This window comes from Oncorhynchus kisutch, unplaced genomic scaffold (genome assembly GCF_002021735.2).
Source record: "Oncorhynchus kisutch isolate 150728-3 unplaced genomic scaffold, Okis_V2 Okis06b-Okis10b_hom, whole genome shotgun sequence".
NCBI classification, from domain to species: Eukaryota; Metazoa; Chordata; class Actinopteri; order Salmoniformes; family Salmonidae; genus Oncorhynchus; species Oncorhynchus kisutch.
In genome coordinates, this window is record NW_022261983.1 from 19,987,932 (window position 1) to 20,015,325 (window position 27,394).

At 47.9% G+C, this 27,394-nt stretch overlaps 1 protein-coding gene across 7 annotated transcripts in view; it reads left to right on the top strand.

Annotated features, from left to right (window-relative positions):
• Window positions 1–27,155, top strand: part of LOC109886536 (caskin-1) — a 138,179-nt gene extending 111,024 nt beyond the window's left edge. For 5 of the 7 annotated variants that reach the window (XM_031814209.1, XM_031814213.1, XM_031814212.1 and 2 more), the window contains 8 exons: window positions 2,547–2,648; window positions 3,053–3,191; window positions 7,859–8,005; window positions 10,490–11,871; window positions 13,438–13,776; window positions 13,932–14,541; window positions 14,883–15,270; window positions 23,310–27,155. In XM_031814209.1, coding sequence (XP_031670069.1) covers window positions 2,547–2,648; window positions 3,053–3,191; window positions 7,859–8,005; window positions 10,490–11,871; window positions 13,438–13,776; window positions 13,932–14,541; window positions 14,883–15,270; window positions 23,310–23,406 — 3,204 coding nt within the window. In that variant the 3' untranslated portion in view covers window positions 23,407–27,155. The remainder of the gene's footprint in view (window positions 1–2,546; window positions 2,649–3,052; window positions 3,192–7,858; window positions 8,006–10,489; window positions 11,872–13,437; window positions 13,777–13,931; window positions 14,542–14,882; window positions 15,271–23,309) is intronic. The other 2 variants (XM_031814210.1, XM_031814211.1) reach the window with 2 other exon arrangements.
• Window positions 27,156–27,394: the final 239 nt, after the last annotated feature.

The window sequence follows — 27,394 nt, forward strand, 5'->3', positions numbered from 1 at the left end:
TGGACTCTACCCGCACACTGACTGGACTCTACCCACACACTGACTGGACTCTACCCACACACTGACTCTACCCACACACTGACTCTACCCACACACTGACTGGACTCTACCCACACACTGACTGGACTCTACCCACACACTGACTCTACCCACACACTGACTCTACCCACACACTGACTGGACTCTACCCACACACTGACTGGACTCTACCCACACACTGACTGGACTCTACCCACACACTGACTGGACTCTACCCGCACACTGACTCTACCCACACACTGACTGGACTCTACCCGCACACTGACTGGACTCTACCCACACACTGACTGGACTCTACCCACATACTGACTGGACTCTACCCACACACTGACTCTACCCACACACTGACTGGACTCTACCCACACACCGACTGGACTCTACCCACACACACTGACTGGACTCTACCCACACACTGACTGGACTGCCCGCACACTGACTGGACTACCCGCACACTGACTCTACCCGCACACTGACTGGACTCTACCCACACACTGACTTGACTCTACCTGCACACTGACTCTACCCGCACACTGACTGGACTCTACACACACTGACTGGACTCTACCCACACACTGACTGGACTCTACCCACACACTGACTCTACACGCACACTGACTCTACCCGCACACTGACTGGACTCTACCCACACACTGACTGGACTCTACCCACACTCTGACTGGACTCTACCCACACACTGACTGGACTCTACCCACACACTGACTGGACTCTACCCACACACTGACTGGACTCTACCCACACACACTGACTGGACTCTACCCACACACACTGACTGGACTCTACCCACACACACTGACTGGACTCTACCCACACACACTGACTGGGCTCTACCCACACACTGACTGGGCTCTACCCACACACTGACTGGGCTCTACCCACACACACTGACTGGGCTCTACCCACACACACTGACTGGTCTCTACCCACACACTGACTCTACCCGCACACTGACTGGACTCTACCCACACACTGACTGGACTCTACACACACTGACTCTACCCACACACTGACTGGACTCTACCCACACACTGACTGGACTCTACCCGCACACTGACTGGACTCTACCCACACACACTGACTGGGCTCTACCCGCACACTGACTGGGCTCTACCCACACACTGACTGGACTCTACCCACACACTGACTGGACTCTACCCACACACTCACTGGACTCTACCCACACACTGACTGGACTCTACCCACACACTCACTGGACTCTACCCACACACTGACTGGACTCTACCCACACACTGACTGGACTCTACCCACACACTCACTGGACTCTACCCACACACTCACTGGACTCTACCCACACACTCACTGGACTCTAGACACACTCACTGGCAACAAAATAGTTATCAAATTAAGATCCTACATCTGTATATTGGGATAATTAGAGTATAGTGGAGTGGAGTTGGGAGGAGCCAGGTTTTGGGTGGGGACAGACTGGGTGGGCGGAGCCAGACAGTTGATGGGTGGAGCCAGATTGTTGAGACATACAGTGGGTGGGTGGAGTCAGACTGTGGATAGTTGGGGCTAGGTGATAGGTGGGTGGAGCCAGACTGTGGGTGTGGCCAGACTGTAGATAGGTGGGTGCCATGCTGTGGGTGTGGCCAGACTGTAGATAGGTGGAGCCATGATGTGGGTGGAGCTGGGGTCTAGTGATACAATGCTTCTTTCTCACTGCCAACATCCTCTCTCTCCTCTTCACCTTCATTTCCCTCTGGGGACATTTACCTTCCTGTCCTGTGGTACAGTATGCTGTGGGTGTGGCCAGACTGTAGATAGGTGGAGCCATGCTGTGGGTGGAGCCAGACTGTGGGTGGAGCCATGCTGTGGGTGGAGCTGGGGTCTAGTGATACAATGCTTCTTTCTCACTGCCAACATCCTCTCTTTCCTCTTCACCTTCATTTCCCTTTGGGGACATTTACCTTCCTGTCCTGTGGTACAGCTTGTCACCTGGACACTGTGTGTGTCTGTGGTGTGTGTGGTGTCTATGTTTTCTGTGGTGTCTGCGTTTTCTGTGGTGTCTGTGGTGTCTGTTGTGTCTGGTGTCTATGGTGCCGGTGGTGTCTGGTGTCTGTGGTGTATGTGGTGTCTGTTGTGTCTGGTGTCTGTGGTGCCGGTGGTGTCTGGTGTCTGTGTTTTCTGAGGTGTCTGGTGTCTGTGGTGTCTGGTGTATGTGGTGTCTTTGGTGTCTGTGGTGGCAGGTGTCTGGTGTATGTGGTGTCTGGTGTCTGTGGTGGCAGGTGTCTGGTGTATGTGGTGTCTGGTGTCTGTGGTGGCAGGTGTCTGGTGTATGTGGTGTCTGGTGTATGTAGTGTCTGGTGTCTGTGGTGTCTCTGTGGTAATGAAGTGTGTGTATCTGTGGAGAGTTTGGAAGCGTCTCACCTATTTTTCCTTGGTGTTGTGTGTGTGTGTGTGTGTGTATGTGTGTGTGTGTGTGTGTGTGTGTGTGGTACGTGTGTGTGGTACGTGTGTGTGTGTAGGATCTCACGGCCATCGGAGTGACCAAACCAGGCCACAGAAAGAAGATGACATCTGAGATCAACAAACTCAGCGTCACTGAGTGGCTCCCTGACCAGAAACCTGTTAGTAACTGACCTGAGACCTGTTAGTAACTGACCTGAGACCTGTTAGTAACTGACCTGAGACCTGTTAGTTACTGACCTGAGACCTGTTAGTATCTGACCTGAGACCTGTTAGTAACTGACCTGAGACCTGTTAGTAACTGACCTGAGACCTGTTAGTAACTGACCTGAAACCTGTTAGTAACTGACCTGAAACCTGTTAGTAACTGACCAGAAACCTGTTAGTAACTAACCTGAACCCTGTTAGTAACTGACCTGAGACCTGTTAATAACTGACCTGAGACCTGTTAGTTACTGACCTGAGACCTGGTTGTTGTTGTTGTAACTAGGTGGTAGAGCGGTAGTCGGCGATATGGCTGAGCCTGTACTAACTATTGTGTGTGTGTGTGTGTGTGTGTGTTTAGGCCAGCCTGGCAGAGTGGTTGTCAGCGATAGGGCTGAGTCAGTACCAGCAGGTTCTGGTGCAGAACGGATATGAAAACATCGACTTCATCACAGACATCACCTGGGAGGACCTGCAGGAGATAGGCATCATGAAGCTGGGTAGGACGTACACACACACACACACACACACAGTTTAAAGACAGAAGCAAGGCAACTGAATGTATCCTGCCGTCGAATCTCATCTTTGATCGTCGATGTTAAAATGACCACCTGTCGTCTGAACTCCCCTGGGAGGGACCTCCCCGTTCACCTGAAAACAGACTGACCTGAACAGACAGCAATCCCAGACTGAACTCCCCTGGGAGGGAACTCCCTCACCTGAAAACAGACTGACCTGAACAGACAGCAATCCCAGACTGAACTCCCCTGGGAGGGAACTCCCTCACCTGAAAACAGACTGACCTGAACAGACAGAAATCCCAGACTGAACTCCCCTGGGAGGGAACTCCCTCACCTGAAAACAGACTGTCCTGAACAGACAGCAATCCCAGACTGAAATCCCCTGGGAGGGAACTCCCCGTTCACCTGAAAACAGACTGACCTGAACAGACAGCAATCCCAGACTGAACTCCCCTGGGAGGGAACTCCCTCACCTGAAAACAGACTGACCTGAACAGACAGCAATCCCAGACTGAACTCCCCTGGGAGGGAACTCCCTCACCTGAAAACAGACTGACCTGAACAGACAGCAATCCCAGACTGAACTCCCCTGGGAGGGAACTCCCCGTTCACCTGAAAACAGACTGACCTGAACAGACAGCAATCCCAGACTGAACTCCCCTGGGAGGGAACTCCCTCACCTGAAAACAGACTGTCCTGAACAGACAGCAATCCCAGACTGAACTCCCCTGGGAGGGAACTCCCCGTTCACCTGAAAACAGACTGACCTGAACAGACAGCAATCCCAGACTGAACTCCCCTGGGAGGGAACTCCCCGTACAACATGGTATATCAGACACTACAGTTGAGGAACAATGGGAAAGACTCAGTGCTACAACATGGTATATCAGACACTACAGTTGAGGAACAATGGTAAAGACTCAGTGCTACAACATGGTATATCAGACACTACAGTTGAGGAACAATGGGAAAGACTCAGTGCTACAACATGGTATATCAGACACTACAGTTGAGGAACAATGGTAAAGACTCAGTGCTACAACATGGTATATCAGACACTACAGTTGAGGAACAATGGGAAAGACTCAGTGCTACAACATGGTATATCAGACACGACAGTTGAGGAACAATGGGAAAGACTCAGTGCTACAACATGGTATATCAGACACTACAGTTGAGGAACAATGGGAAAGACTCAGTGCTACAACATGGTATATCAGACACGACAGTTGAGGAACAATGGGAAAGACTCAGTGCTACAACATGGTATATCAGACACTACAGTTGAGGAACAATGGGAAAGACTCAGTGCTACAACATGGTATATCAGACACTACAGTTGAGGAACAATGGGAAAGACTCAGTGCTACAACATGGTATATCAGACACTACAGTTGAGGAACAATGGGAAAGTAATTCTGCTTTGAAAGTTGATAAATGTTGGGAACCCCACTTCTTTTGAGAAAATGACCCTTGAATGTTTTGCTACACCTACTGGAGAGCTTTACTTTGTCTACACCCATTCAGCATCGTTCACACCCTCTTAAGCCTTCAGCCCCACCCTATCTCTTTTTAAGGATTCACATGTGAGGCCATTTAACACAGTGCTAAAAAGAGGGAGTACGGTAGTGTAGTAAACAACCAAAGATTTACAATAGATGGCTGTAATCACCCCTCAGACACATCTAGCTTAGTGGATGGGTCACTACTGTCTAGACATGTTAATATAATACAATAGATGGCTGTAATCACCCCTCAGACACATCTAGCTTAGTGGATGGGTCACTACTGTCTAGACATGTTAATATAATACAATAGATGGCTGTAATCACCCCTCAGACACATCTAGCTTAGTGGATGGGTCACTACTGTCTAGACATGTTAATATAATACAATAGATGGCTGTAATCACCCCTCAGACACATCTAGCTTAGTGGATGGGTCACTACTGTCTAGACATGTTAATATAATACAATAGATGGCTGTAATCACCCCTCAGACACATCTAGCTTAGTGGATGGGTCACTACTGTCTAAACATGTTCATATAATACAATAGATGGCTGTAATCACCCCTCAGACACATCTAGCTTAGTGGATGGGTCACTACTGTCTAGACATGTTAATATAATACAATAGATGGCTGTATTCACCCCCAGACACATCTGGCTAATTTGATGGTCCATGTAATCATCTGGCAGAGTCTTTTCTTTAAACATGCAGCTAGCTAGCTAGCTAAACAATGAACCATAATCCCAAACCCCATACAGTAAAAACTGATCGTTATAGTTAGCCACCATGCATGAAATGCTGTAGTATGAATCTACAGCTAGCTAAAGCTAACCAACTAGGTTGGGCTATAACTACCAATGACAATTTATTACTGGGATTCTAATAATATTACTACACAGATATGTAATGTTAGCTAGCGAGCCAACAAGATACCGTTTCGCTAGCTAACGAGCCAGCAAGCTAACGTTCGCTAGCTAACGAGCCAGCAAGCTAAAGTTTCGCTAGCTAACGAGCCAGCAAGCTAACGTTTCGCTAGCTAGCGAGCCAGCAAGCTAATGTTTCGCTAGCTAGCGAGCCAGCAAGCTAATGTTTTGCTAGCTAGCGAGCCAGCAAGCTAACGTTCGCGAGCCAGCAAGCTAATGTTTCGCTAGTTAGCGAGCCAGCAAGCTAACATTTCGCTAGCTAGCGAGCTAACGTTTCGCTAGCTAACGAGCCAGCAAGCTAACGTTTCGCTAGCTAACGAGCCAGCAAGCTAACGTTTCGCTAGCTAGCGAGCCAGCAAGCTAACGTTCGCTAGCCAGCGAGCCAACGTTCGCCATCTAGCGAGCCAGCGAGCTAACATTTCTCTAGCTAGCCGAACAGTACACTTTAACTTGCAATGAAAATGACTGAAAATTTCTGATAAAAAAAAAGATGAATGTATAATATCTGAAAATGTAGCTAGACTCTTACCCGTAAACGTGGATGAACACTTGTTCTGACCCGTTGGGTCAAGTCACTCCGGGTTCACACTGACCGGTGTCCAGAAAGTCCGGCGCAGCTTCTTCCCCGCTAATATTTGTCGATAGATCGCTCTGCTAAATTCAGGGCAGCAATGTTGTCGAGAGCAACACCTTTTTGCAGTTCTCCGTGGCTACCGTTTATATAGCTGCTGTAGCAAGTACACTGAGCAGCTCATGTTATAGACAGAAGCATGCTACAATGGCAGACCAATCCCGAACTCATCTCTCGGCATGTCCAGCCCACTCATTATCTCAGCCAATCATGGGCTGGCGGGAAGGTTCCTGACTTTTTCCGTGGCTGAAACCAACTAGTAATTTGACCATTTTTATTCATATTTACAGACGATAAACAAGTTTGTTATTAAAGACACATGAAAGTTCACATGTTTTAGAAGGCATTTATGCCCCCCCCCCTCATTATGCCCCCCCCCAAAAAACACATTTTGATCTAAAATACATTAAAAAAAACATTAAAATGCCTCTCCTGTGAAGTAGTGACGTGCCACATTGATGAGCCTAGTGGTTAGAGTGTAGAGGAGGTAGGGTAGCCTAGTGGTTAGAGTGTAGAGGAGGTAGGGTAGCCTAGTGGTTAGAGTGTAGAGGAGGTAGGGTAGCCTAGTGGTTAGAGTGTAGAGGAGGTAGGGTAGCCTAGTGGTTAGAGTGTAGAGGAGGTAGGGTAGCCTAGTGGTTAGAGTGTAGAGGAGGTAGGGTAGCCTAGTGGTTAGAGTGTAGAGGAGGTAGGGTAGCCTAGTGGTTAGAGTGTAGAGGAGGTAGGGTAGCCTAGTGGTTAGAGTGTAGAGGAGGTAGGGTAGCCTAGTGGTTAGAGTGTAGAGGAGGTAGGGTAGCCTAGTGGTTAGAGTGTAGAGGAGGCAGGGTAGCCTAGTGGTTAGAGTGTAGAGGAGGTAGGGTAGCCTAGTGGTTAGAGTGTAGAGGAGGTAGGGTAGCCTAGTGGTTAGAGTGTAGAGGAGGTAGGGTAGCCTAGTGGTTAGAGTGTAGAGGAGGTAGGGTAGCCTAGTGGTTAGAGTGTAGAGGAGGTAGGGTAGCCTAGTGGTTAGAGTGTAGAGGAGGTAGGGTAGCCTAGTGGTTAGAGTGTAGAGGAGGTAGGGTAGCCTAGTGGTTAGAGTGTAGAGGAGGTAGGGTAGCCTAGTGGTTAGAGTGTAGAGGAGGTAGGGTAGCCTAGTGGTTAGAGTGTAGAGGAGGTAGGGTAGCCTAGTGGTTAGAGTGTAGAGGAGGTAGGGGTAGCCTAGTGGTTAGAGTGTAGAGGAGGTAGGGTAGCCTAGTGGTTAGAGTGTAGAGGAGGTAGGGTAGCCTAGTGGTTAGAGTGTAGAGGAGGTAGGGTAGCCTAGTGGTTAGAGTGTAGAGGAGGTAGGGTAGCCTAGTGTTTAGAGTGTAGAGGAGGTAGGGTAGCCTAGTGGTTAGAGTGTAGAGGAGGTAGGGTAGCCTAGTGGTTAGAGTGTAGAGGAGGTAGGGTAGCTTACCCTCTCTTTATGCCATTAAAATGCCTCTCCTGGGAAGTAGTGACGTGCCACATTGCACTTCCTGAAATGGTTCACTTATATTAAATACATATTATACATTAGATGCCTTACAATATTATCTCATATCATATCTTGTTGTGGTTTGTCCCCACTAGGTCACCAGAAGAAGCTGATGCTAGCTGTGAAGCGATTGGCTGAGATGCAGCGTGGCTCTGAGGGGCGGAGCTCCCCCAGGAAGAAGCCTCCACCAATCACACAGCAGCAGGAAGTGATGTCCATAGAGAACAGGCCCCCTGACAATGGTGAGGTCACAATAGAATAATTTCACATTACACCCTTAAAAAAAATTATAATTGGGGAATTAAAAAAACAACCCAAATGTGTGTTATTTGGTGACCCAGTGCTGGTTAAGTAGTGGACAGAACGCTGGGGTTATTTTGACCCAGCCGTTTGGGTTGTGTGAATAACCAAACATTAATTTAACCATCAGTTGTTGTTTTATTTTAAACAGTTATATTTGACCCAGCAGCTGGCTCTTATTTTAATGTAATCCATAGGTTATTTTCAGGAGGTGTGACCTATTATTAAGGGGTGTGGGCTTTGACATAGTTATTTTTGGCTACCCATGAGAGTAAATGTCATTCCTGTTCATCACGTTAAGTTAATTTAATATTTAGCATTACATATTCAAATATAAAATTCAAATCACGGTTATTTGCGTATCTCAACATTGCGATATGTGATATTTACAGGAAGTCAGGCATTTGTGTAATTAAATATCATTAAATCTACAAAAGTGTCCAACCTTAACATGTGATGAAAATACAACAGAACAGATTAATTTGAAGGGCATTTACTATCACGAGTGGCCAAAAATAACTATCTGAAAGCCACTGGGTTATATCTCAATAACCCAGCATCAATAACCCAGTATCAATAACCTAGCATCAATAACCCAGCATCAATAACACAGCATCAATAACACAGCATCAATAACACAGCATCAATAACACAGCATCAGTAACACAGCATCAGTAACACAGCATCAATAACCCAGTATCAATAACACAGCATCAATAACACAGCAGTTTTTATAGAACACATCCCAACTAAGGGATCCAATGCCTGTCAGTAACACATCCCAACTAAGGGACCCAATGCCTATCAGTAACACATCCCAACTAAGGGACCCAATGCCTGTCAGTAACACATCCCAACTAAGGGACCCAATGCCTGTCAGTAACACATCCCAACTAAGGGACCCAATGCCTGTCAGTAACACATCCCAACTAAGGGACCCAATGCCTGTCAGTAACACATCCCAACTAAGGGACCCAATGCCTGTCAGTAACACATCCCAACTAAGGGACCCAATGCCTGTCAGTAACATCCCAACTAAGGGACCCAATGCCTGTCAGTAACACATCCCAACTAAGGGATCCAATGCCTGTCAGTAACGCATCCCAACTAAGGGATCCAATGCCTGTCAGTAACACATCCCAACTAAGGGACCCAATGCCTGTCAGTAACACATCCCAACTAAGGGATCCAATGCCTGTCAGTAACACATCCCAACTAAGGGATCCAATGCCTGTCAGTAACACATCCCAACTAAGGGATCCAATGCCTGTCAGTAACACATCCCAACTAAGGGATCCAATGCCTGTCAGTAACACATCCCAACTAAGGGACCCAATGCCTGTCAGTAACACATCAGTTTTTAAAGAACACATCTCAACTTTCTCTCTCTCTCCATGTCTCTCCCTCCATGTCTCTCCATCTCTCTCTCCATGTCTCTCCATCTCCCTCCATCTCTCTCTCCATCATATGTAATATATCTCTCCATGTCTCTTCATCTTTCTCTCTCCATGTCTCTCCATGTCTCTCTCTCCATGTCTCTCCATGTCTCTCTCTCCATGTCTCTCCATGTCTCTCCATCTCTCTCTCTCCATGTCTCTCCATGTCTCTCCATGTCTCTCTCTCCATGTCTCTCCATGTCTCTCTCTCCATGTCTCTCCATGTCTCTCTCTCCATGTCTCTCTCTCCATGTCTCTCCATGTCTCTCTCTCCATGTCTCTTCATCTTTCTCTCTCCATCTTTCTCTCTCCATGTCTCTCCATGTCTCTCTCTCCATGTCTCTCCATGTCTCTCTCTCCATGTCTCTTCATCTTTCTCTCTCCATGTCTCTCTCTCCATGTCTCTCCATGTCTCTCTCTCCATGTCTCCTCATCTTTCTCTCTCCATGTCTCTCTCTCCATGTCTCTCCATGTCTCTCTCTCCATGTCTCTCCATGTCTCTCTCTCCATGTCTCTTCATCTTTCTCTCTCCATGTCTCTCCATGTCTCTCTCTCCATGTCTCTCCATGTCTCTCTCTCCATGTCTCCTCATCTTTCTCTCTCCATGTCTCTCCATGTCTCTCTCTCCATGTCTCTCCATGTCTCTCTCTCCATGTCTCTCCATGTCTCTCTCTCCATGTCTCTTCATATTTCTCTCTCCATGTCTCTCCATGTCTCTCTCTCCATGTCTCTCCATGTCTCTCTCTCCATGTCTCTTCATCTTTCTCTCTCCATGTCTCTCCATCTCCCTCCATCTCTCTCTCCATCATATTTAATATATCTCTCCATCTCTCTTCATCTTTCTCTCCCCATCTTTCTCTCCCCATCTCTCTCTCTCCATGTCTCTCCATCTCTCTCTCTCCATCTCCCTCCATCTCTCTCTCCATCATATTTAATATATCTCTCCATCTCCCTCCATCATATTTAATATATCTCTCCATCTCTCTCCAGAAGTCGTCACTTCTCCCAAGTTGTGCACCTTCCAGGACAGCGAGTTGAGCCCCGAGCTGCAGACAGCGCTGATCCAGCCTATCCCAGAGGTCAAGGGTCAGAGGACCCGCAGCCTCAGCAAGGACCCTGAGGAGGGAGTAGGGCCAGGGGGTAGAGGAGGAGGAGGAGTGCCCCCTAAGAAGGAGGCTCGGACCATGAGACAGACCAGCCAGGGGAGCCAGAGAGGCAGCGCCTCATCCAAACCTCGCCCACCCTCCCACGCCCACTCAATGCCGGCACCCCCTTACACTCCCCCTCACACCCCCACCAAGAAACCCCTGCACTCCTCCACCTCCGCCCCGGGCCCCTCACCGCAGGCCAAACCCAAATCCTCCCCACAGCTAATACAAGGAGAGAGGCCTGGTTCCCCCCGCTCTCACCCCCTGTCCAACGCACATCGCGGGACTCACAACACCCAGACTCAGCCTGGTCCTCAGCCCCAGTCTGGTCCTCAGCCCCAGCCTGGTCCTCAGCCTCAACCTGGTCCTCAGCCCCAGCCTGGTCCTCAGCCCCAGCCTGGTCCTCAGCCCCAGCCTGGTCCTCAACCCCAGCCTGGTACTCAGCCCCAGCACCAACCCACACCTACTCCCCAATCTCAGCCTACAGCCCATCCGACGGAGGAAGAGGAGAGGGAGAGGGAGAAAGAGAGGGGGATTGAGAGGGAGAAAGAGAGGGGGATTGAGAGGGAGAAAGAGAGGGGGATTGAGAAGGAGAGCACCCTCCAGCTGCAGCCCAGCCCCCAGGTTTCTGTTCCCCTCCTATGCCTGCCTCCGGAGGCTGAGGGGGGAGACGGGGGAGAGATGGGTGAGGCGGGTGAGGCCCCCCTTAAGAAGCGAGCTAACAGTCTGAACCGCTACGCTGGGTCTGACGGGGAGGGGGAGGAGAGGGGGGGTGGAGGTGCAGGGGCGGGGACAGGAGTGGCCCCTCCAGGGAGGGTAGCAGGGGGCGGTACAGGTAAATACGCCACGGTGACTCACCGGGTCAGCCGCAGCCACTCCGTACGCAACCAGGACAAGAACGTCAACCGCAGCCAATCACAGTCCATCGCCCTACGGCCCAAGAAGAAAGGCCCGCCCCCTCCGCCTCCCAAACGCTCCAGCTCAGCTATCTCGAACTCCAACCTCGCCGACACACACACACCGACACACACACACGCGGCGGACAGGCTGCTGGGCGTGCCCTACAACCCCCAGCGACGGGCCAGCGACCTGGGTGTGTCCGTGGAGACGGTCGTCGTGGATACGGGGAGCGCGGGCAGCGTGAGGAGCATAGCGGCCATGTTGGAAATGTCCTCTATCGGGGGAGGGGCCAAGGGCATGGCTATACAGAGAAACTTCCTGCAGGTAGGGGAGGTGTTGTGTGTTTCAAAACTCTCTCACTGTCTGTCACTTAACCCTGCCTTTGTGTACAAATCTACCTCAAATACCTTATTATTATCTATCCTGATGCCTAGTCACTTTACCCTGCCTTCATCTACATATCTTTCTCAAATACCTTATTATTATCTATCCTGATGCCTAGTCACTTTACCCTGCCTTCATGTACATATCTACCTCAACTACCTTATTATTATCTATCCTGATGTCTAGTCACTTTACCCTGCCTTCATGTACATATCTACCTCAACTACCTTATTATTATCTATCCTGATGTTGAGTCACTTTACCCTGCCTTCATCTACATATCTACCTCAACTACCTTATTATTATCTATCCCTGATGCCTAGTCACTTTACCCTGCCTTCATGTACATACAGTGCCTTGCGAAGGTATTCGGCCCCCTTGAACTTTGCGACCTTTTGCCACATTTCAGGCTTCAAACATAAAGATATAAAACTGTATTTTTTTGTGAAGAATCAACAACAAGTGGGACACAATCATGAAGTGGAACGACATTTATTGGATATTTCAAACTTTTTTAACAAATCCAAAACTGAAAAATTGGGCGTGCAAAATTATTCAGCCCCCTTAAGTTAATACTTTGTAGCGCCACCTTTTGCTGCGATTACAGCTGTAAGTCGCTTGGGGTATGTCTCTATCAGTTTTGCACATCGAGAGACTGAAATTTTTTCCCATTCCTCCTTGCAAAACAGCTCGAGCTCAGTGAGGTTGGATGGAGAGCATTTGTGAACAGCAGTTTTCAGTTCTTTCCACAGATTCTCGATTGGATTCAGGTCTGGACTTTGACTTGGCCATTCTAACACCTGGATATGTTTATTTTTGAACCATTCCATTGTAGATTTTGCTTTATGTTTTGGATCATTGTCTTGTTGGAAGTCAAATCTCCGTCCCAGTCTCAGGTCTTTTGCAGACAACAGGTTTTCTTCCAGAATGGTCCTGTATTTGGCTCCATCCATCTTCCCATCAATTTTAACCATCTTCCCTGTCCCTGCTGAAGAAAAGCAGGCCCAAACCATGATGCTGCCACCACCATGTTTGACAGTGGGGATGGTGTGTTCAGGGTGATGAGCTGTGTTGCTTTTACGCCAAACATAACGTTTTGCATTGTTGCCAAAAAGTTTCATCTGACCAGAGCACCTTCTTCCACATGTTTGGTGTGTCTCCCAGGTGGCTTGTGGCAAACTTTAAACAACATTTTTTATGGATATCTTTAAGAAATGGCTTTCTTCTAGCTCCACATTGATCTGGTACTTCCTGTATATAGCTCCACATTGATCTGGTACTTCCTGTATATAGCTCCACATTGATCTGGTACTTCCTGTATATAGCTCCACATTGATCTGGTACTTCCTGTATATAGCTCCATTCGTGTGTATTTTATTGACGTTACCATTTTATTTTTGTTAAACTGCACCGTCGGGAGAGGCTCGTCAGTCAGCGTTTCACTGTAAAATCTAATCTAGTTGTATCTGGCGCATGTGACAACTAAAATGTGATTTGATTTGTCAGCAGCGGGATGCCATTGGTCTGGACGGGGAGGTGGTGAACCGCCGTAGAACCATCAGTGGTCCTGTTACTGAGCTGGTCGCTGCAGCTAGGAGGGACAGACCTACCCCTGTACCCCTGTGTACCGTATCCCTGTGTACCGCACCCCAACCCTCTCCTCTCCCTTCTACACCCCCTTCCTCCCCTCGCTCCCCCTCCTCCCCTCACCCCTTGTCTCCTCACCCCTCGTCTCCTCACACCCCTTCTTCCGGTAGTTCGGCCGAGAACCTTCCGTTTGCTGCTGAGAGGAAACAGACCGTGAAGAGGCAGAGAGGAGAGGGAGAGGAAGAAGGAGAAACAGAGGTGAGCGTTTACAATTTTATGCATTTGTATGAAAACACTGAGATATGGTGTCTGTACATGAAAAATGATCAATTATATATATATTTTTTTGGGGGGGCACGGTCAAAAAATCTTATATTGTTATTTATAAGCTGTGTCGTTATGTTTGTCTCTAGGGTGATGGAGACGGTCTCCATGGAGACGGCGTGTTCTCCCTTCCCCAGGATGAGCTGTCCCGGGTCGACGCCACGGCAACCCTGAAACGGCGTCCCCGCTGCAACAAGCCTCACCCCAACGGGTCGCGTTTCACCCTGACAGAGTCTTCCACCGTCAAGCGCCGTCCCAAGAGCAGAGACAAGGAGCCGGAGGGCTTCTCAGAGAGCGGCATCGCAGACATCACCGGGACCTCCAAGACATGGGCCTCTAACACCGGGGCCTCTAACACCGTTGCCTCTAACATCGGGGCCGTTCACACCGGGGCTGTTACCGGGCCGGAGCCGGGGCCAGCTGTCCCGTACGAGAATGGCACCGCCACCGTTAAACGCCGGCCGGTGTATGAGACGGGGGAAGCGGAGCCTAGTCCGATCCAGGCTACGCCTCCTCTCAGGGACAGCTCAGACCTGGGAGGACCAGGGGTGGTGGCGGGGGGAGAAGGGGGAGGGGCGGTGACCCCTGTGAGGAAACCCAAACCCCCCGTCTCCCCCAAACCTGTCCTGGCTCAGATGAGGAGACACTCCTCCTCTAGAAAAGTCCCCCTGCCTGGACCTGGCACCCCCGGCAGCCCAGGTACTGTCCTGCACTGGGATTTACTAGCATGTAATACTGATGCCCAGCTCTCAATGTGAATTTCTCACCTATAGGTCTGTCGGCTAATCTCCCTCTCTCACACCTTCCTCTCTCTCGCTCCTTCCTCTCTCTCGCTCCTTCCTCTCTCTCTCACTCCTTCCTCTCTCTCTCCTCTCTTCCTCTCTCACTCCTTCCTCTCTCTCTCCTCTCTTCCTCTCTCATTCCTCTCTCTCTCTCTTCCTCTCTCTCTCTCTCTTCCTCTCTCTCTCTTCCTCTCTCTCTCCCCCTCTCGCTCTCTCCTTCCTCTCTACCCCTTTCTCTATCTCTCTCTCTCTACCTAGTTGAAGCAAAGAAGATTCCTCCCCCAGTCTCCCCCAAACCGGCTCCTCCCCCCACAGCCCCTAAACCAACCAAACACCTCCACTCTATAACCACACCCACCTCCCCCCCCTACTCCTCCTCCTCCCCCAAACCCCCCACCTCTCCCGCCCAGAGTCCCCACACCCCACTCACCCCCCAGAGTCCCCACACCCCCCTCACACCCACCCCTCCACCTATCAAACCCCCCCGCTCCTCCATCGGGGGCGTGTCCGTGGACATGGGAACCGTGGCAGCGGTCAGCGTGGTGATGTCAGAGGCGGAGTCTGTGCATCAGAAGCTGGAGGAGACGAGCGCGTCATTGGCTGCTGCCTTAAAGGCTGTAGAGGACAAGATACGAGAGGAACAAGAGTGAGTTACTACACACACACACACATCAATATTGGATATACATTATCCCCAATGCTAATCAATATTGGATATACATTATCCCCAATGCTAATCAATATTGGATATACATTATCCACAATGCTAATCAATATTGGAGACACATTATCCATAATGCTAATCAATATTGGAGGCACATGATCCATAATGCTGATCAATATTGGAGACACATTATCCATAATGCTAATCAATATTTCAGACACATTATCCATAATGCTAATCAATATTGGAGACAAATTATCCCCAATGCTAATCAATATTGGTGACACATTATCCCCAATGCTGATCAATATTGGAGACACATTATCCCCAATGCTAATCAATATTGGAGACTCATTATCCCAAATGCTGATGCTAGACCAGTATGTAGGGGATCTAGTTTCAGACCATTATGCAGGGGGATCTAGTTTCAGACCAGTATGTAGGGGATCTAGTTTCAGACTAGTATGTAGGGGGATCTACTTTCAGACCAGTATGTAGGGGATCTAGTTTCAGACTAGTATCTAGGTGATCTAGTTTCAGGCCAGTATGTAGGGGGATCTAGTTTCAGACAAGTATGTAGGGGATCGAGTTTCAGACCAGTATGTAGGGGATCGAGTTTCAGACCAGTATGTAGGGGATCGAGTTTCAGACCAGTAGGGGATCTAGTTTCAGACCAGCAGGGGATCTAGTTTCAGACCAGTAGGGGATCTAGTTTCAGACCAGTAGGGGATCTAGTTTCAGACAAGTATGTAGGGGATCTAGTTTCAGAGCAGTATGTATGGGGATCTAGTTTCATGCCAGTGTGTAGGGGATCTAGTTTCAGGCCAGTGTGTAGGGGATCTAGTTTCAGACTAGTATGTGGGGGATCTAGTGTCAGACCAGTATGTAGGGGATCTAATTTCAGACCAGTATGTAAGGGCTCTAGTTTCAGACCAGTATATAGGGGATCGAGTTTCAGACCAGTATGTAGGGGATCGAGTTTCAGACCAGTAGGGGATCTAGTTTCAGACCAGCAGGGGATCTAGTTTCAGACCAGTAGGGGATCTAGTTTCAGACCAGTAGGGGATCTAGTTTCAGACAAGTATGTAGGGGATCTAGTTTCAGAGCATTATGTATGGGGATCTAGTTTCATGCCAGTGTGTAGGGGATCTAGTTTCAGGCCAGTGTGTAGGGGATCTAGTTTCAGACTAGTATGTGGGGGATCTAGTGTCAGACCAGTATGTAGGGGATCTAATTTCAGACCAGTATGTAAGGGCTCTAGTTTCAGGCCAGTATGTAGGGGGGATCTAGTTTCAGGCCAGTATGTAGGGGGATCTAGTTTCAGGCCAGTGTGTAGGGGATCTAGTTTCACACCAGTGTGTAGGCGATTGAGTTTCAGACTAGTATATAGGGGATTGAGTTTCAGACCAGTATGTAGGGGATTGAGTTTCAGACCAGTAGGGGGATCTAGTTTCAGACCAGCAGGGGATCTAGTTTCAGACCAGTATGTAGGGGATCTAGTTTCAGACCAGTAGGGGATCTAGTGTCAGACCAGTATGTAGGGGCTCTAGTTTCAGACCAGTATGTAGGGGATCTAGTTTCAGACTAGTATGGAGGGGATCTAGTTTCAGACCAGTATGTAGGGGATCTAGTTTTAGACCAGTATGTAGGGGATCTAGTTTCAGACCAGTATGTAAGGGATCTAGTTTCAGACCAGTTTGTAGGGGACCTAGTTTCAGACCAGTAAATAGGGGGATCTAGTTTCAGACCAGTATGTATGGGGATCTAGTTTCAGACCAGTAGGGGATCTAATTTCAGACCAGTATGTAGCGGATCTAGTTTCAGACCAGTATGTATGGGGATCTAGTTTCAGACCAGTAGGGGTTCTAATTTCAGACCAGTATGTAGCAGATCTAGTTTCACACCAGTATGTCGGGGGATCTAGTTTCAGACCAGTAGGGGATCTAATTTCAGACCAGTATGTAGCGGATCTAGTTTCAGACCAGTATGTAGCGGATCTAGTTTCAGACCAGTATGTAGGGGATCTAGTTTCAGACCAGTAGGGGATCTAATTTCAGACTAGTATGTAGGGGGATCTAGTTTCACACCAGTATGTAGGGGATCTAGAGTCAGACTAGTATGTAGGGGATCTAGTTTCAGACCAGTAGGGATTCTAGTTTCAGGCCAGTATGTAGGGGATCTAGTTTCAGACTAGTATGGAGGGGATCTAGTTTCAGACCAGTATCTAGGGGGATCTAGTTTCAGGCCAGTATGTAGGGGGATCTAGTTTCAGGCCAGTGTGTAGGGGATCTAGTTTCAGACCAGAATGTAGGGGGATCTAGTTTCAGACCAGTATGTAAGGGATCTAGTTTAATGCCAGTGTAGGGGATCTGGTGTCAGACCAGTATGTAGGGGGATCTAGTTGCAGACCAGTATGCAAGGGATCTAGTTTCATGCCAGTGTAGGGGATATAGTGTCAGACCAGTATGTAGGGGATCTAGTTTCAGACCAGAATGTAGGGGGATCTAGTTTCAGACCAGTATGCAAGGGATCTAGTTTCATGCCAGTGTAGGGGATCTGGTGTCAGACCACTATGTAGGGGATCTAGTTTCAGACCAGTATGTAGGGGATATAGTTTCAGACCAGTATGTAGGGGATCTAGTTTCCGACTAGTATGTAATGGATCTAGTTTCAGACCAGTATGTAGCGGATCTAGTTTCAGACCAGTAAATAGGGGGATCTAGTTTCAGGCCAGTGTGTAGGGGTCTAGTTTCAGACCAGTATGTAGGGGATCTAGTTACAGACTAGTATGGAGGGGATCTAGTTTCAGACCAGTATGTAGGGGGATCTAGTTTCAGGCCAGTGTGTAGGGGATCTAGTTTCAGACCAGTATGCAAGGGATCTAGTTTAATGCCAGTGTAGGGAATCTAGTGTCAGACCAGTATGTCGGGGATCAAGTTTCAGACCAGAATGTAGGGCGATCTAGTTTCAGACCAGTATGCAAGGGATCTAGTTTAATGCCAGTGTAGGGGATCTGGTGTCAGACCAGTATGTAGGGGGATCTAGTTGCAGACCAGTATGCAAGGGATCTAGTTTCAGACCAGTATGCAAGGGATCTAGTTTCAGACCAGTATGTAGGGGGATCTAGTTTCAGACCAGTATGTAGGGGATCTAGTTTCAGACTAGTATGGAGGGGATCTAGTTTCAGACCAGTATCTAGGGGGATCTAGTTTCAGGCCAGTATGTAGGGGGATCTAGTTTCAGGCCAGTGTGTAGGGGATCTAGTTTCAGACCAGAATGTAGGGGGATCTAGTTTCAGACCAGTATGTAAGGGATCTAGTTTAATGCCAGTGTAGGGGATCTGGTGTCAGACCAGTATGTAGGGGGATCTAGTTGCAGACCAGTATGCAAGGGATCTAGTTTCATGCCAGTGTAGGGGATATAGTGTCAGACCAGTATGTAGGGGATCTAGTTTCAGACCAGAATGTAGGGGGATCTAGTTTCAGACCAGTATGCAAGGGATCTAGTTTCATGCCAGTGTAGGGGATCTGGTGTCAGACCACTATGTAGGGGATCTAGTTTCAGACCAGTATGTAGGGGATATAGTTTCAGACCAGTATGTAGGGGATCTAGTTTCCGACTAGTATGTAATGGATCTAGTTTCAGACCAGTATGTAGCGGATCTAGTTTCAGACCAGTAAATAGGGGGATCTAGTTTCAGGCCAGTGTGTAGGGGTCTAGTTTCAGACCAGTATGTAGGGGATCTAGTTACAGACTAGTATGGAGGGGATCTAGTTTCAGACCAGTATGTAGGGGGATCTAGTTTCAGGCCAGTGTGTAGGGGATCTAGTTTCAGACCAGTATGCAAGGGATCTAGTTTAATGCCAGTGTAGGGAATCTAGTGTCAGACCAGTATGTCGGGGATCAAGTTTCAGACCAGAATGTAGGGCGATCTAGTTTCAGACCAGTATGCAAGGGATCTAGTTTAATGCCAGTGTAGGGGATCTGGTGTCAGACCAGTATGTAGGGGGATCTAGTTGCAGACCAGTATGCAAGGGATCTAGTTTCAGACCAGTATGCAAGGGATCTAGTTTCAGACCAGTATGTAGGGGATCTAGTTTTAGACCAGTATGTAGGGGATCTAGTTTCAGACTAGTATGTAGGGGGATCTATTTTCAGACCAGTATGAATGGGGATCTATTTTCAGACCAGTATGTAGGGGATCTAGTTTCAGACCAGTAGGGGATCTAGAGTCAGACTAGTATGTAGGGGATCTAGTTTCAGAACAGTAGGGGATCTAGAGTCAGACTAGTATGTAGGGGATCTAGTTTCAGGCCAGTATGTAGGGGGATCTAGTTTCAGGCCAGTGTGTAGGGGATCTAGTTTCAGACCAGAATGTAGGGGGATCTACTTTCAGACCAGTAGGGGATCTAGAGTCAGACTAGTATGCAGGGGATCTAGTTTCAGACCAGTAGGGATTCTAGTTTCTGGCCAGTATGTAGGGGATCTAGTTTCAGACTAGTATGGAGGGGATCTAGTTTCAGACCAGTATCTAGGGGACCTAGTTTCAGACCAGTTTGTAGGGGACCTAGTTTCAGACCAGTATGCAAGGGATCTAGTTTCAGAGCAGTATGCAAGGGATCGAGTTTCAGGCCAGTGTGTAGGGGATCTAGTTTCAGACCAGTATGTAGGGGATCTATTTTCAGACCAGTATGTAAGGGATCTAGTTTCAGACCAGTTTGTAGGGGACCTAGTTTCAGACCAGTAAATAGGGGGATCTAGTTTCAGACCCGTATGTATGGGGATCTAGTTTCAGACCAGTATGTAGGGGGATCTAGTTTCAGACCAGTAGGGGATCTAGTTTCAGGCCAGTGTGTAGGGGATCTAGTTTCAGACCAGTAAGTAAGGGATCTAGTTTCAGACCAGTATGTAGGGGATCTAGTTTCAGACCATTATGTAGGGGGATCTAGTTTCAGATTAGTATGTAGGGGGTTCTAGTTTCAGACCAGTATGTAGGGGGATCTAGTTTCAGGCCAGTATGCAAGGGATCTAGTTTCAGACCAGTATGCAAGGGATCTAGTTTCAGACCAGTATGTAGGGGGATCTAGTTTCAGACCAGTAGGGGATCTAGTTTCAGGCCAGTGTGTAGGGGATCTAGTTTCAGACCAGTAAGTAAGGGATCTAGTTTCAGACCAGTATGTAGGGGATCTAGTTTCAGACCATTATGTAGGGGGATCTAGTTTCAGATTAGTATGTAGGGGGTTCTAGTTTCAGACCAGTATGTAGGGGGATCTAGTTTCAGGCCAGTATGCAAGGGATCTAGTTTCAGACCAGTATGCAAGGGATCTAGTTTCAGACCAGTATGTAGGGGATCTAGTTTTAGACCAGTATGTAGGGGATCTAGTTTCAGACTAGTATGTAGGGGGATCTATTTTCAGACCAGTAAATAGGGGGATCTAGTTTCAGACCAGTAGGGGTTCTAATTTCAGACCAATATGTAGCCGATCTAGTTTCACACCAGTATGTAGGGGGATCTAGTTTCAGACCAGTATGTAGGGGATCTAGTTTCAGACTAGATCCCCCTACACCAATATGTAGGGTGATCTAGTTTCACACCAGTATGTAGGGGGATCTAGTTTCAGACCAGTATGTAGGGGATCTAGTTTCAGACCAGTATGTAGGGGGATCTAGTTTCACACCAGTATGTAGGGGGATCTAGTTTTAGACCAGTATGTAGGGGATTTAGTTTCAGACCAGTAGGGGATCTAGAGTCAGACTAGTATGTAGGGGATCTAGTTTCAGACCAGTAGGGAATCTAGTTTCAGGCCAGTATGTAGGGGATCTAGTTTCAGACTAGTATGGAGGGGATCTAGTTTCAGACCAGTATCTAGGGGGATCTAGTTTCAGGCCAGTATGTAGGTGGATCTAGTTTCATGCCAGTGTGTAGGGGTTCTAGTTTCAGACCAGAATGTAGGGGGGATCTAGTTTCAGACCAGTATGCAAGGGATCTAGTTTCATGCCAGTGTAGGGGATCTAGTGTCAGACCAGTATGTAGGGGATCAAGTTTCAGACCAGAATGTAGGGGGATCTAGTTTCAGACCAGTATGCAAGGGATCTAGTTTAATGCCAGTGTAGGGGATCTGGTGTCAGACCAGTATGTAGGGGGATCTAGTTGCAGACCAGTATGCAAGGGATCTAGTTTCATGCCAGTGTAGGGTATATAGTGTCAGACCAGTATGTAGGGGATCTAGTTTCAGACCAGAATGTAGGGGGATCTAGTTTCAGGCCAGTGTGTAGGGGATCTAGTTTCAGACTAGTATGTAGGGGGATCTTTTTTCAGACCAGTAAATAGGGGGATCTAGTTTCAGGCCAGTGAGTAGGGGAACTAGTTTCAGACCAGTATGCAAGGGATCTAGTTTCAGACCAGTATGTAGGGGATCTAGTTTCAGACCAGTATGTAAGGGATCTAGTTTCAGACCAGTTTGTAGGGGACCTAGTTTCAGACCAGTAAATAGAGGGATCTAGTTTCAGACCAGTATGTAGGGTGATCTAGTTTCAGACCAGTATGTAGGGGGATCTAGTTTCAGACCAGTATGGAGGGGGATCTAGTTTCAGACCAGTAGGGAATCTAATTTCAGACCAGTATTTAGCAGATCTAGTTCCAGACCAGTATGTAGGGGGATCTAGTTTCAGACCAGTAGGGGTTCTAATTTCAGACCAGTATGCAAGGGATCTAGTGTCAGACTTGTATGTAGGGGGATCTAGTTTCAGACCAGTATGTAGGGGGATCTAGTTTCAGACCAGTAAATAGGGGGATCTAGTTTCAGACCAGTTTGTAGTGGGATCTAGTTTACAACCAGTATTCAAGGGATCTAGTTTCGGAGCAGTATGCAAGGGATCGAGTTTAAGGCCAGTGTGTAGGGGATCTAGTTTCAGACCAGTATGTAAGGGATCTAGTTTCAGACCAGTATGTAGGGGGGGATCTAGTTTAATGCCAGTGTAGGGGATCTGGTGTCAGACCAGCATGTAGGGGGATCTAGTTGCAGACCAGTATGCAAGGGATCTAGTTTCATGCCAGTGTAGGGGATATAGTGTCAGACCAGTATATAGGGGATCTAGTTTCAGACCAGAATGTAGGGGGATCTAGTTTCAGACCAGTATGTAGGGGGGATCTAGTTTCAGACCAGTATGTAGGGGGATCTAGTTTCAGACCAGTATGTAGGGGATCTAGTTTCACACCAGTTTGTAGGGGTCTAGTTTCAGACCAGTATGTATGGGGATCTAGTTTCAGACCAGTATGTAGGGGATCTAGTTTCAGACCAGTATGTAGGGGATCTAGTTTCAGACCAGTAAGTAAGGGATCTAGTTTCAGACCAGTTTGTAGGGGTCTAGTTTCAGACCAGTATATATGGGGATCTAGTTTCAGACCAGTGTGTAGGAGATCTAGTTTCAGACTAGTATGTAGGGGATCTAGTTGCAGACCAGTATGTAGGGGATCTATTTTCATGCCAGTGTAGGGGATATAGTGTCAGACCAGTATATAGGGGATCTAGTTTCAGACCAGAATGTAGGGGGATCTAGTTTCAGACCAGTATGTAGGGGGATCTAGTTTCAGACCAGTATGTAGGGGGATCTAGTTTCAGACCAGTATGTAGGGGATCTAGTTTCACACCAGTTTGTAGGGGTCTAGTTTCAGACCAGTATGTAGGGGGGGATCTAGTTTCAGACCATTATGTAGGGGATCTAGTTTCAGACCAGTGTGTAGGAGATCTAGTTTCAGACTAGTATGTAGGGGATCTAATTTCAGACCAGTATGTAGGGGATCTAGTTTCAGACCAGAATGTAGGGGATCTAGTTCCACACCAGTAGGGGGATCTAGTTTCAGACCAGTATCTAGTATCTAGTTTAGACCTTTCTTTCACACCTGATGCGTTTGGTTACTACAGAATATAATAACTTGATTTACTGTACAATTGAAACAGATAAAGACAGTATACCAGACAGACGCATTATCCTCACAATGCTTCGTTTTGTGTGTGTAGTTGGGTTGCAGAGGAGAAGACGACGGTCAGTATCCTTGACGACATCGGCAGCATGTTTGACGACCTGGCCGACCAGCTTGACGCCATGTTGGAGTAACCGCGACAACAGCTGTCCGTCCCCGTGACAAAGCAGCCTGCCTCAGGACTTCCTCCTTCCCTCCGCAGGCACAACGCTCCTCCTCTCTCTCTCTCTCTCTCCATCCTCCTCTGTCCACTAAAGGACAGAGGACCACTCCATTACAGAGGAGAACTCTTGGCCGCTAGGCAGTTACAGCCTCATGTGATGAATTGTAGTTATGGTTGATGTGATGTGTACATTGTCAGCATGAAGAGCGTTTATATTTACAGAAAACAGGCTCCTCTCTGAGAGAGAGTCATGCATTAGTTCAGTCATATTATAAATATATATATATATATATATAATATATAGATATACGATTTGGTCTTCTCTGTTGAATGGTTATGCTGTTGTCATGTTTATGAATCGCTGGAATGTTAATGTGACCAAAATGTAACTCTGCTCCTGAAGTGTGTGTTCTGGAATTGTGAGTGTTCTGGAATCGTGAGTGTTCTGGAATCGTCACTGTTCTGGAATCGTCACTGTTCTGGAATCGTGAGTGTTCTGGACGGAGAGGAGGAGATGACAGCTGGTTGGATGTAAAGGGCTTCGGAATGGCAGAACTTCCTGTACAAGCCCCGCCTCCAGAGGCCAGATTCCGATGTTATTCTCTCCTCCTTCCATAACATACCCCTCCCTCCCTGTTATTAACACAGCACAGTGTTGAGTCTGGGGCTCAGGTGGGGGGGGGGTCAAGGGTTCTAGAGGTTCAGTACCATGTTGACCTCTACTGCACAATAGAGAAAGTATAGTTTACGTTTACTTAGTGTGGTTACGGGCTGACTGAACTGGAACGAAGGGCTCTGTTCAGTCTGGAGAGATGAAGTGGTACAGATGGCGGAATAAGAGATGTCAAAAGGTCATTTCCCCTTTGACACGACATGTACAGCGTTGGGTCTTTCGCTGTCGCGGCAATGTTGCCTTTATATTCCAGTGACATCAAAACACTGAACTTCCACGATAAGGGATCAGAGGGAGGGGATCAGAGGGGGGGGGGGGGGGGGGGGGGGGGGTTCTGATGGTGATGGTGGCTCATCTTCAATTCCTCTACTTTACTGCATCTCTCTCCTTCACTATTCTCTCGCCCTCCTTTCTCCCCCCTCACTATTCTCTCTCTCGCCCTCTTTCTCTCTCCCCCTTCACTATTCTCTCTCTCGCCCTTTCTCCCCCCTCACTATTCTCTCTCCCCCCTCACTATTCTCTTTCTCTCCTCACTATTCTCTCTCTCCCCTCACTATTCTCTCTCTCCCCTCACTATTCTCTCTCTCCCCTCACTATTCTCTCTCTCTCTCCCCTCACTATTCTCTCTCTCTCTCCCCTCACTATTCTCTCTCTCCCCTCACTATTCTCCCCTCACTATTCTCTCTCTCCTCTCACTATTCTCTCTCTCCTCACTCTACTCTCTCTCTCCTCACTATACTCTCTCTCCTCACTATTCTCTCTCTCTCTCCTCACTATTCTCTCCCCCCCCCCCCACCTAAACCTGTTAACGTCACAGTGAGGTCTATCTGCGTCATCCATCTCTCGCTCCCTCCATCCCTCCGTTCCACCCTGTCGGAGGTGTTAATGTCCCGTCCCCCCCCCCTAAACCTGCTAACGTTACAGTAAGGTTCATCTGCGTCATCCATCCAGACAGAACTCACTACAGCCTCTCTTTACGTGCTAAGAGAATAGTTGGAATGTTGACGTAATGAATATATATATATATAGAGTAATATGTGGATAATTTTGCAACAACAACAAAAATGTTTTTAAATTCTGATTTTATGATGTTGGTTTGTTCTGAAGGCTGTAGGTGTTAAGTTTAAAGTTTAAAGTTGTAAATAATTACATGTTATGTTCTCAATAATCATTTAAAAATGTAAATTATCTTTCTTAGGGTTCGTTTTATTTTCATGAGAGCTTTATCTGGGCCTGTCTTCTTGTCCAGGTGATCTGGGTCTGTCTTCTTGTCCAGGTGATCTGGGCCTGTCTTCATGTCCGGGTGATCTGGGCTTGTCCTCATGTCCGGGTGATCCGGGCCTGTCTTCATGTCCGGGTGATCTGGGCCTGTCTTCTTGTCCGGGTGATCTGGGCCTGTCTTCTTGTCCAGGTGATCTGGGCCTGTCTTCTTGTCCAGGTGATCTGGGCTTGTCCTCATGTCCGGGTGATCCGGGCCTGTCTTTATGTCCGGGTGATCCGGGCCTGTCTTCATGTCCGGGTGATCCGGGCCTGTCTTCTTGTCCAGGTGATCTGGGCCTGTCTTCATGTCCGGGTGATCTGGGCTTGTCCTCATGTCCGGGTGATCCGGGCCTGTCTTTATGTCCGGGTGATCCGGGCCTGTCTTCATGTCCGGGTGATCTGGGCTTGTCCTCATGTCCGGGTGATCCGGGCCTGTCTTCATGTCCGGGTGATTCGGGCCTGTCTTCTTGTCCAGGTGATCTGGGCCTGTCTTCATGTCCAGGTGATCTGGGCTTGTCCTCATGTCCGGGTGATCTGGGCCTGTCTTCATGTCCGGGTGATCTGGGCCTGTCTTTATGTCCGGGTGATCCGGGCCTGTCTTCATGTCCGGGTGATCTGGGCCTGTCTTCTTGTCTGGGTGATCTGGGCCTGTCTTTATGTCCGGGTGATCTGGGTGGGGTCAGTCGGTCATCCAGGTGATCGACCGACCCCAAAGTGCTGCATGTTTAATGACGACAGACACCGGTCTCGATGGCTTGAACCCCGGGTCACAAGACTTGCGTTAGCTTCCTGAGCTAAAGGCTGAGCCTAGGCATTATCTCTAAGAGCTAAACAAGTCTTCATGTTCACAGAATCACCTCCGTTACATAAACCTCCACAACGTCTGGTCACATGACTCCAGTCCCATCTCTCTCCTCTTCCCGACTCTATCCTGACCCAATCTGAGATGGGTTGTACCACCCTGAGGAGAAGTTGGCCCTAACCACAAATCTAGGATCAGCTTCTTCCCTCTTAACCTTAAAGCATCGAGGGGAAACATAGAACTGATTCAAGATCAGCGTCTGTCAGCCCCATGTGTGTAAATATAGCTGGATATTTTTCCAATGCTGCTTCTATCTTCCTGAGTCTCGCTCCTTTCTTTGTGTTGGGGGGGGACTGAATATTAAATTAGAACAGCCGTGGTCAAAACAGAGGGAGGGACTGAATATTAAATTAGAACAGCCGTGGTCAAAACAGAGGGAGGGACTGAATATTAAATTAGAACAGCCGTGGTCAAAACAGAGGGAGGGACTGAATATTAAATTAGAACAGCCGTGGTCAAAACAGAGGGAGGGACTGAATATTAAATTAGAACAGCCGTGGTCAAAACAGAGGGGGGAACTGAATATTAAATTAGGGGGAGGGACTGCATATTAAATTAGGGGGAGGGACTGCATATTAAATTAGGGGGAGGGACCGCATATTAAATTAGGGGGAGGGACCGCATATTAAATTAGGGGGAGGGACCGCATATTAAATTAGGGGGAGGGACCATAGTACTGTTTTTGTTTGTTTGTTTTTAAAAAAAAAGAAAAAGTTGTTTTTACGTTCGCTTGTGAGCATCGACAGAGACCAGAGTGGTTTCTGGGCCCCGCTGCAAGAGAGTGTGTGTGTGTGTGTGTGTGTGTTGTAGCTACTCTGCTGTGTGTTGACAGTATGAACCAGTCGGTGGGAACGTGGTGTGCTTGCAGTGATGCATCTATGGATTTATTCCTCTCAGAATAAATAAATGTTCTATACAAACTCTGTTCCACTGGACTCTTTTACTACGGTCTGTCTGTCTGTCTGTTTGTTGTTAACAAACTATAGTTTTGGCAAGTCGGTTAGGACATCTACTTTGTGCATGACACAAGTAACTTCTCCAACAATTGTTTACAGACAGATTATTTCACTGTATCACAGAAGTTGACTGTGCCTTTAAACAGCTTGAAAATTCTAGAAAATGATATCAGAAGCTTCTAAAGCCATGACAGGTTAATTGACATCA